The 11,301-nt window shown below is 41.2% G+C and overlaps 1 protein-coding gene and 1 long non-coding RNA gene across 2 annotated transcripts; one reads left to right on the forward strand and one right to left on the reverse strand.

Moving 5' to 3' along the window:
* Positions 1-1,205: 1,205 nt before the first annotated feature.
* Positions 1,206-9,951, reverse strand: LOC122845447. The gene is made up of 3 exons (XR_006373046.1): positions 8,812-9,951; positions 7,496-7,602; positions 1,206-2,794 (listed from the first exon to the last, which is right to left on the reverse strand). It is a non-coding gene; the product is annotated as an uncharacterized LOC122845447 (long non-coding RNA).
* Positions 2,198-10,340, forward strand: dub (duboraya). The gene is made up of 7 exons (XM_044141741.1): positions 2,198-2,300; positions 7,502-7,591; positions 7,665-7,733; positions 8,440-8,505; positions 8,579-8,788; positions 8,871-9,422; positions 9,879-10,340. Exons 1-7 carry the CDS (start codon positions 2,295-2,297, stop codon positions 9,891-9,893), a joined length of 1,008 nt encoding a protein of 335 aa, XP_043997676.1. The 5' UTR covers positions 2,198-2,294; the 3' UTR covers positions 9,894-10,340.
* Positions 10,341-11,301: the final 961 nt, after the last annotated feature.

Genomic DNA, 11,301 nt, shown 5'->3' on the forward strand with positions numbered 1-11,301 from the left:
AAGAATGAAATTATTTATTCCCTGCAGATTGTTCAAATTCCCAACTTGTCTTTTTTTATTTCTGTACATATTTCTTCAGTTTCTTGCACTTTTTCTGGTTTCAGTTGGAAAACATGCAGCTGCTCCAGATGATGGATACAGATTAAATTTTTATTCACTAAATGCGTCTCTGAGCCATTAATCCCAGTTTAAACAGACTGAACACACTATGGTGGGAGCAGGTGATGAAGATCTCCACCTCCTCAGGGCTGAGCTTCCGCTGCCAGCAGGTGGCAGCACTGAGCCACACACTGCGCACTGCAGAAACCAGTAGAGACCAGTATCTGGACTGGGAGTTAAGTCAGCAGGTTCTGGAGCCAGAGGTGGGAACATGGATTCTTCAAGTCATTTATCCATCCAGTATTGAGTCAGTGACTGACGGTACATATTCAGTACAGTATGACGTTTATAGTGAGCAGAAATTACTCCTCCATTGCTTCATCCATCCATTTCTCAGTCTAAATAACTTCAGGTGGAAGAAACCGACTCATCCAACCTCCAGTCTGTTTCTACATGTAACCATGGTGATTCATCTGCAGCCTGTTTCTGCAGATGTTCTGGACGGTTTCTGTCAGTCAGCTGCTGCTGTTGAGCAACATCTCCATCCTGTTTCTGGGAGCGACTAGTTTTCACCTTATAAGGTTTCCTCTATCATCATCATCATCATCGTCGTCGTCTCTTCCTGTCTGCTAACCCAGCCCCTCCAACCACTTCCTGTCTTCCAGCAGCGCCGCAAAACCAATCAGACTGCCTAGACCACGTCTGATTGGTCTAGGCAGTTCATGTGTGGAGCGAGCAGAACCATAGTCCTTCCTCAGGGTTCCACTCTGAGACCCAACAGAACCTCCAGCTGGGTCCAGACGGCCACGATGACAGTAAAAGAGAGAACCGAGAGCTGAAGAGGGAGTAACTTCCTCCTGCAGAGCAGCAGCTTCCTCTTTATCAGGTTGCACAGAGCAGCACAGCAGAGAGATGGTTGTTGGTACCAGACAGGCCCAGGTGGTTCAGAACTCAAAACCGTCTGAAACATAAAACATCCAGTGAGCCTCTGGAGGTTAAAGGTCAGAGGAGATCGGCCGACTGAAACACAACTGCTGATCAATTTGGTGTAAAACAAAAGTCAGACATGCAAACAGGAGCAGGTGGAGACAACACTGATGACATCACTTCCTGATCATTTGCATTTAATTATGAACTAACCCAGATGGCCAGTTTCAGTTTTCATAACTTTAGTTTTCCTCAGAGTTGTTAACTTTTTAACTTGAACAACCAGTTTCTATTTTAGTCGTCTCCAGTTTGTGACTGGCCACAACCAAACCAAGAACAAGCCGCAGATGTTAAACGCACAGACGCTAAAATGAAACAGATATGAACATCTGAATGTTAGCACCAGATGACCATATCTGGCCTCAAAGATTCAGAATAATTTCCTCCAAACCTGGTCAGACATGCAAGTTTGAACAAAAACGAAATGCGTTTGTTTCATCTGCTTAAAACTGATTTTAAAAAACGCATTTTACCATTTTTAAAGTTTTTATATCGATAAGAGGCTTCTGGGCCTAAAACTGCTCCCTGTGGGACACCACCAGTAACCTGAAGGCCTGTTCACACGCAGCTGCAGCTTCATAAACAAATCTCTCCACCACATTGTTTTGAAGAATAACATCGAGCACAAAGGATTGTTGGGAATTAAACATGGCGCCAGGACTGAATTAGAATATAAAGTTAATAAAAAGCAAGACAAAATTGATTTGTGTCAAATCCAGTCTGTGTGAATATTGGTACATTTTTTAAAATCACAGACTGGCTCCTAAAACTGTTTTCCTGTACACACAAACACAAATACAGAGCTTTATCACATCATGTGAATGTATTCATTCAAATGTAATCCGCTGCACCACTCCTCCTCTACCGTGCTTTTGACATCTTTTCGCCTTTTGGAATCCTTTCTGGTTTCTCTGGAACAGAAACTGTCTAAAAGTGAGAAGCTTCATGAAAAGGATCATTGTTTTGGTCAGCTGTTCTGGTTCTGAGCTGAGATCAGCTCGGTCCGGCAGCAGATATCAATGAGTTTATCAACACAAACATGGCCACCATGTGACAGAACATGATCCGCCTCTCTCTCTCTCTCTCTGCCAGTAGAGAGTGGAGGTCTCTCTCCAGACGTAACTCCAACTCTATATTTAACCCCAGCCCCTCCCAACTTCGTTCACACATACTCGACATATTGAGGCGGCAGAGAGACGACCAGCAGGATGGAGGTAAAGCTCTCAAACTTTCTGTTCCTGCTGCTGTTGCTGCTGGCTTTGCTGTGTTCTGATGGGCGTTTGTGGAAATGGCCCAGAAATCCCAGCAGCGTCTCATGAATCAGACGAACAGAGTCCTTAAAGTGACTCGTTCGTTTTCAGGACCTGCAGGGTAGACTGGGTGGTGAAGAGCGAGCTGGCGCTAACAGGAAACCTAAGTGTGCATCAGGTTTCGTCGACATTACAGCTGTGGATTCTAAGGTGTCGTCAGATTATTTGACACTTTTATCACCTTCAGTCAGGCAGCACAGATGGAAATCTGGGCGGAAATATCACAAAACTTCTCATAATTTTCTAAATATGCTTGTTGCGTCTTTAAAACAGGTCGAACGTGCGTCTGGTAGCTTTCCTCTGCAGTTTTAGCTCCTCAGTTCTGGAGTACCTCAGGGCTTCATCCTCGGTCCTCTGTTGCTCTGCATTGATCAACCATCTGGTTGACAAACACAAACCTGCAACATGTCAAGCAGAAACAGGAACCTTTCAGACCAAACATAGACTTTTATCAGCTCTTCTCTTTTCCTCCACCACCATCTGTTTCAGATGTGAACTGGGCCCAGATGTTAGCTGATGCACCTGCTCAGTGGTGACTTTCTGTTTTGTTAGCAGCATCCTCTAGAGAGAACAGAAGTCAGAGATGTGAAAAGGTTGAATTCCAACCTTCCAATGTAAAATTAAACCACACGGCACTCAAACAACAGCAGACAATACGCTAATGCAGGTCAACGTTTCATAAACACGAGAGTTAAATCTGATAAACCACACCCACTTTTTCTGTTCCCACTTCGTAAGAAGGAACCTGGACTGGACCAAGATGCCTTCATGGAGTCACTGTGAGTCCGTCTGGGTCATGAACAGCATCAGGATCTCAAACACAGCAGCAGAACGACTCAGGCAGAACAGAATGGAGGGGCTGCAATGGCCTAGTTAAAGTTCAGACCCTAAACTGACTGTAGTGCATTTTTCCCCCTGTCGATGTTTGTTCGTGAAAAAGGATAATGGCTCATGTTGTTCCTCTGAGGTTGGCTGATCATCAGGTTATTGTTTTATTAAAGTTCGATGCTGATGCTCTGGACAAGTTAGTGGGAATATTGAGACACAGAGAGAAGAAAGGAGATCCGAAAACTAAATGAGGAACAACAAAAAGGCCTCTGATCAGATGTTTTTAAGCTGCCTTTTTCATAATTTTCTTAGATGCTCTCTACTGTTAAACTCCTGACTCTCTGCTGCTCTGTTCAGTTCACCAGTTTGGCTCCAGACTGAAGTTTCTCTTTTTTAAAATATCTGAGGTTTTTCAGAACCAGAGGAAAAAATCCACCTGTCAGGTCCTGAAACAGGACCTGAGACATGATGATTCACGATTTCTACTGAAAGCTGTTTGGGAATCACCTGTTGGAGATGAAATCTGTTTTTCTGTTTGTCAAAAGTCTCTTTGGAAGTTTCCATTGATCCAACCGAAGGAATGGAAACAAACCAGTTCCTTCAGACAGGGTGGTGGGAAAGAGGCTAAAGCTCTGGTTTAAAACTGGTTCATCGTTAAGGTGTCAGCTACATGTTAACAATAGTTTATCAGCCTTTCATGTCTAGACCAATCAACACCAACTAAAAACCTAGATCTACGGTATATAGAGATGCTTAGAGTCAGAAGATTATCCATGCAAAACATACACAAGATCCAACAGTCGATAAGAAACAGTGAATTATACCGAATTACAATTTGCTCTAACAAAGCACTGGGAATATGAGCTAGCAGCTGGCTAACTGAACACAACAACAAAGTCTTCATAAAGAGAAAAACAGATATAAAAAGGGATCAGATGAGCATGTGTGTCAGATTCACTGGTTTTATAAAAAGCTAAGCTAACTTCAATATAACTGACACAACTTAAATCAACTGAAGGTAGATTTTCCTTTACAAAAGATGGGAAAGCTAAAACAAGCTAAGATAAGCCAAGGTATTATTGGTTTAAATAGAGCATAAAGAGCAGAAGCAAGCCAAAAACAAGCTAAACTAAGATATTCTAATGCACATTCAAGCAGGTTATACTAAGATAAGATGAACTAATTCAGGATAAAACTAAAGTGAGATAAAGCAAGCTAAATTAATATACACAATGCCAGTTATTTAGCAGGCTAAGATAAGATATGCCTTAACATTTAGCTATCTTATCTTAGTAGATAAGCTAATTTAGCACAGGACAATACAAAATAAAGCTAAATTAAGTTTGTGGCCTTACAGTATGTTAAGCTTAGGTATGTTAAGATAACCTAATATCAGGGGGGACCAAACTCAGCTCCAACGAGCTAAACTATGCTAAAACAGGCTAATCTAGAGAGAGCTGATTTAAGTTCAAACAGGCTAAGGTGGGCTATGTTTAGCTAAAATGAGCTAAATTAAGCTGAGCTAGACTAAGCTAAGGTGTATGCTAAATTAAGGTAAGCTAATAAAACCTTAGCTTAGCTAAAACCAGATAAGCTAAGCTAAACGCAGCTAGGTTTAAAATGCTACGGTACGTTTAGCTTAATTAAATAAGTAAATAGGACCAACACGATTGTAGCTGTTGCTTTGAATTGTGTTTTTCAGACTGCTAAAGTTGAACAGAAACATGTATTAAATGCTTAATTAACCAAGACGTCCAACTGAGATAAAAAAATTTTAAAAAAATCTCTTCTACAAGCAGAGACCTAATCAAGACATCAGCCACACAAATCAGAACCATTTAAAACAAATTCATTTTCACAATACATATTACTAATGACATGGTAAGTATGTCAAAGATCATTTTTATGATCCTCAGTCTGTAATGGATGTAAGGTTTTATTGTAAAATCCCTGAGAGTTTAGTGGCAACCAGTTAGCGGTTTGCTCATGGTAGTTATTAGATTACTGATTAAAGATGGCCTCATCTGAAATCTATAGATAAAAACACTCATGATGTCTGCAGAGAGTTGAAAAAGATTACAGAGCTCAGCAACGAGTCGGAGGGATAAAGAATAAGACATAAAGAAGCTCGAAACTTGACGAAGAATCTGCAGTTTATCACTGGTTGATTACAGAAAACACACATATTTCCAGAGTACTTATTTGTAGCGCTTATCTAAAATACTCAAAAGGAAATGCAGCTTGGAAAGCTAACAGCTAACATAACTCTTAGCTACAACAAGCTAAATATGGTAAAATAGGCTAATCTAGAAAAAGCTAATGTGATATAAGCTAAAGCAAGCTAAGCTAAGGTAGGCTATTGGTTTTAAGATTTATAAATGTATTTCTCGGTTTAAATATTTTCTTTATTTTTCTGTCTCACTTATTGGTCTTAAATATACATTAACTGGGTTTATTGATTTTAGCTTTGATGTTTTCTGGCTTTATAGTGGTTTTATGGTTATTTACCTTTTAATAAATTATTTGTGTTTTATGGTTTTTATTTATTTATTGGTTATTTGGTTATTTGTTGTATTTTGGGTCTCTGAATCAGATGCAGTGTGCATTTGTGTTGCTCAGACAGTAAAATCCTCCAGTTTATTGATGAACGGCTGTAGATAAGATGATAGAGCAGTAGAAGTCCAGAACCGGGCTGGACCGCTCTGTTCCTCTCCAGCACCGACCCTGACACCCAGAACCTCCTTCACACAACCAGCAGCAGCAGGAAGTGGGCTAACGGCCGCTCTCTTTCGTCACTTTCCTGCCTCTGAGGAAACAACGAGTGAAGCCGAGTTCATTATCTGCTGAATGTCAGCTATGTGGAGCCTTCAGCCGTACCCGACACAGACCGTCGCCACGGCAACAGCTGGGCCAGACAGCAACACCCGCCCACTGTGGGGTCATGTCCAGATGGACACAGAACCGGAAACAGGACCAGAGACAGAACAGGAGTCAGAACCGGAGTCAAAACCAGAGTCAGAACCAGAGTCAGAACCTTTTCCTCTAGACTTTTGCTGTTTTCCTCCAGAATGATTCAGAAAGGTCTTCAGATGAAGTTTTTCTCGCTCTGCAGTCTGGATGTTTTTCCACTTATTGAATTAAAATGACATTTTGATTTAAACGCGCTGCAGTTTGAGATTGCAATGAACCCTGGGATAAAACATGAAGAGCAAAAATAATTAACTATGAAAACTACGCAGCACATTAGTTTTCTACACTGGCTCAGAGAAGTGTGGAGGCCACCAGGGGGCGTCGTGGGGCCTGAAAAAGCTGGAGAGAAGATGAGAAAGAAAGATTCAAAAACTTTTTAAAACTTTTTGTTGTCAAACTGTTTTATTGAGGAATCAGACATGAAAATTGAAGCATCGATACAAATTTTTCCTCTTTTTGATGTGAACATAAAACATAAATAAATCAAAACAAAATAAAAGTGACATAAATAAACGGGGACTTTCTCAAGCTCCACCCACCTCCCCTTTCCCCAGGACTTACATCTTATCACACCAAGAATCAAATCAAATCCTCTTTAGAGCTATCAATATATTGCTGAAGGGGTAAAACTTTTTAATCTTAAATTTTTCATTATATCTTTAGTTTAATGTTTTTAATCATTTTTATATAAAATATAAGTTTAAATAAATGATTTAAATGTGATTTCTGGTTGACTGCCAGTCAAATTCACCAAGTTGCTCCTCAGGCTAACGAAGCTAGCAAGAAACGGAAAAGATTCTGACCAGAAAAAGACCAAAGGAACCGACACTGCTGAAAAAAACCACCAGAACTGTGGGAATAAAATCAAATCTGAGTGATTCATATGAAATATTACTTATTTTCTTAGAACCAAGAGAGAATTGAGATGAAAACATTTATTTGGTAATAAAACTTCCATCACAGAACTCATGGCTAGCTAAAGTCAGACGGTATGATGCAGCATTTATGCAAAATGCATTGAATGATTATTGAATATTATCGAATGTAATATTTATATTGTAATATTTTTTACAATAAAAAATATTGTAAAAATTGATGTTTCTTTAGATATTGTGTAGGATTATCTAGGTGTGTGAGGAGGTCAGAGGTCAATGCTGTTTGGAGGACATGGATGGAAAAATACATTTTTATTTATAACTAATTTTAAATGGAAATCTCAAAGTGCAATGGATGGATGGATGGACGGACGGATGGATGGATGGATGGACTGATGGATGGATAAACAGGAAGTTGTGTTTTACCTGCAGAATGAGGCTCCGCCCCGCCGCTCTGTGGCTGAACTGGCAGGAAGGTTCAAAGGTCAGGCTCCCGACCCGAGCGCCACCTCGGGGAATCAGGTGAGCTTTACCTGCACATAAACAGGAAATATGGAGAATATAAATGTTTAAATGTCATGTTGCTGTTCACCAGGACAAACCTGTGAGGCGGCGGCCGCCTCGGACCCTTCAGCTGCCGAACCCGAACGCAGAGCAGAACCAGGTGAGACGCCGTCAGCCAATCGCAGCCAGAGATTAACGCAGCTTTATCCACATTTTAAAAGATTAGGAATTAAAAACTTTCAAAGACTGAATTATCCTGAGAAGATTAAATTCTGAAACTTTTAGAATTATAAGAAAAAAATAATTTAAATAATTATAAATTATAAGAAAAAAAAACCCAGCAGGGTGGCAACAACCATGAGCCCCGCCCCCAACCCTGACTGCAGCAGAAAGACAATAAAAGACTAAAAGATTACCTATAAATATGAGCAAAAAGTAGAATAAATACGTAAAAACATGAAATACAGAAAACTAAAGCAGCAAAATCACTCAAAACAAAAATTTTATGAAAATTTTCTGTTCTGAAAAAACTAAGTCATTAATATTCAACTTTTATAAAGAATATTATGTTTCCTAGTGCTGTCGATCAACCTCATGTACAGACCGCTAAATGTTCTAATGGTGGAGAAACAGCAGACCGTTTATCTGACATCATAAGTAGCTTTGCTAACTAGCCTTAGTATGCTAGCTAGCACTGGGAGAATGCAGAGGAGATAGCACCAAACTGTCATGGTGACATTTTCAACATGTTAAAAGATGTTTTTTAATTAAAGTTTGTATCTGAACTGCAGATGAACCAGGAAACAAAAAATTGATGTTTTATTTGAATTGGTTTGATTTCGGGGTAACGGTTCTGTCTGTTTCAGCCCCCATCAGGCGTCTCGTCTCCACCCAAAGCCAAGAGGAACTCAGCTCTGATTGAGAAGCTCCAGGTGAGTCCAGGCGCTCTGACGTCACTATGACATCACAGTGACGTCACAGTGACATCACTTTCTGTGTGCTCAGGCCAACCTGACGCTGGGCTCGCCCACCGCCGCGCCGTTGAAGAGCCCCGGACTGAGGACGCTTCCTGCTGGCTTCACCCCGCCCTCCCCGGGCTCCGGCCCCCCGGTTTCCATGGTAACCCCCACCAGCCCCGCCCCCACAGAAAGCCCCACCTCCTTTGAGGCTCCGCCCTCGGCCGCAGAGGGAAGCATCCTGCCTAGCATCAACAAGGTGAGCAAGAAACTACTCATTACCTCTTTTACGTCACTAATGACGTCACTGCTGACCTCTCCTGTGATTGGTCCGTCTCCAGGCCAGACCACGGGGCTCCATCAAGCGGCGTCCTCCGTCCCGCTGTCACAGGAAGTCCAGCAGCGGGGACGACGCAGGACTGGGACAGGAAGGGGCGGAGACACACCTGGAGACCCAGACTGGTGGTAGTCCGGGGGACGCCACGGAGAAAGGGCAGGGAGCACTTGGAGGAGAGAAAGAGGAGAAGGAGGTGTTCAAAAAAGAGACCGCATCACCGCCAGAGATTAAGGAAACCCATGAAGAAGAAGAGACGAAGAGAAACAGTGTGAGGGAGACAGAGGAAGAGGACGGGACGTCTTCATCACAGCTGAGGGTAGAGGAGGAGGAGAAAATGGAGGAAGAGGAGAAAAATAAAGAAGAGGAGGAGAAAAAAGAGGAGAAAAAAGAGGAGAAAAATAAAGAGGAGGAGAAAAATGAGAAGAAAAAAGAGGAGGAAAGTAAAGAGGAGAAAAACGAAGAAGAGGAGAAAAAGGATGAGGGAAAGGAGGAAAAAGAGGAAGAACAAAAAGAATTGACTGATGGAAGAAGGAAAGAGGAAGAAATGGAAATGGAGGTTTGATTTCTGATCGTTCTGCTTCCTCTCTTGGTCCGGTTCTACTTTGGTTCTGATTCAGCAGAACTACATATAAATACTTATAGTTTCATCTACACTAATAGATCAAACTCCTTTGTCAGAACCGCCTGGAATTTGATCTTTATCTTGTTATTATGATGCTTTTATTTTGAAATAAGGACGCAAGCACCTACAGTATGAATATAGCTGAAGTATTTTATAGTAAATAATTTTTTTAAGTTATCTTTAATTAGTAATCACTTCCTGCCATTGGCTGCTATCGCCATGCTAACAGGTTGTTTGAGTCAGAAAAAGATGTGGCTAAAAGACTCACTGAAGCGTTCAGGCATCAAAGGTCCATATGACCCACACCGAGCCAAACTGGGCCGGTTCTGAGCCAGAACCCGGGAGTGAAACCAGAGTTTTCTCTGACCTATTTTCGCGTTTTTTCGACAGAATTCTTCCCGATGAGGAATCAGAAGTTTGGCCGCGTCGGAGCGAGGTACCTGTCGAGCCCCTGGAATGCAGAGCGGGAAACCCTGCAACAGAAACACTTTAGGGAAAATGGCCGCCGATGCTGGGTAGAGAAATGTCTGAAAACTCTTGAGCTACCGTTTGAAACTCAGATAGGAAACTCTTTCTGAAGCTTTAGTGAAGCTCCAAAAGCAGTTTTTTACTAATACAAGCTTTTCCACACTGCGGCGCCGCATTTCCTAATTTTTTTAAGAACAATGTGTGAATTTTGTGGGGGGTTTTGTAATGGTTTATTGCTGTTTGGTGTCTTTGAAATTTTGATGTTAATTTCTAGAGTGTACAGAATCAAAATCTAAGTTTTACCAATGTTCAGAGCTGTGAGAAAAAACACATAATGCCTTATTCTGAGGTAATTAATAAAAAACAACTTTTTACAAATATAAACTGATTTTTTTTGTTTCATTTTAACTGATAAAAAAGCTGATAAAACATCACGCTGTGGTTGGATGGGTTACCCTTATAATAATACCTAATAAGCTAAAACAAACCAACCAACTCTGAACTAAGATATTCTAAACCAACTTGGTGTTATTTTTGACATTATGATTTTGTGTGACCCCTTGCTAAATAGCTTTTAGGGTGATAAATTAAATCTTAAAGTAGTTTAAAAAAAATGTTCTGTAAAAACACGTTTATAAATTATTGTTCTGATTTTTTTCACCCCTTATACCACCATTAGTCACTCTTACATAAACTAAAATCAATAAACTGTCTCCCTGACTGACTTTGTTTTTAATCTTAAATGATTTACAAAACTCCTTCCTAGAATAGTCCAACTATTTTGTTTGTCTCAATAAAATTTTTACATGTATTAGTTTATTTGAGCAGATAAATGATAAATGTTACATGAATCTCTGGGTTTAATAATAAAAAAATAAAGTGTCCTCTACTGAGCATGCTCAGTGAGGATTTCCCTCGGCTGGCCGAGGAGCTGTAATCTGCGGGGACTCCTTCCTGGAAAAACAGGATTAGATGCTGAAGCGTTAGCTGGCTAGCTGCCGCTGGCGGCGCCTTAATCTGATTCTGCTAAACTGTTTGATCCTCAGATTGAGGCGCTGCGGCCCGAAATAAAAACCGGCAGCAGCAGGAGTGGAAACGGCCGCCTCGCTGCCAAGAACCACCCAAGTTACCGCAACACCTCGCCGTGACGGACAGCTGCTGCAAAGGTCAACCAAACACCTGGACCGCACGGCCCAGAGGGCTTTGCTGCTGGAGGAACCAATCAGAGAGAAGAAGAGTCTGGTTGGCGGTGAAACCCTGAAGAACTAAACAGCACCAACCTCTGCAACCAAAGACCAAACACGTGGAGCCGGGTGTCCAAATGGTACCACAATTTAATATGGCC

This window comes from Gambusia affinis, linkage group LG15 (genome assembly GCF_019740435.1).
Source record: "Gambusia affinis linkage group LG15, SWU_Gaff_1.0, whole genome shotgun sequence".
NCBI classification, from domain to species: Eukaryota; Metazoa; Chordata; class Actinopteri; order Cyprinodontiformes; family Poeciliidae; genus Gambusia; species Gambusia affinis.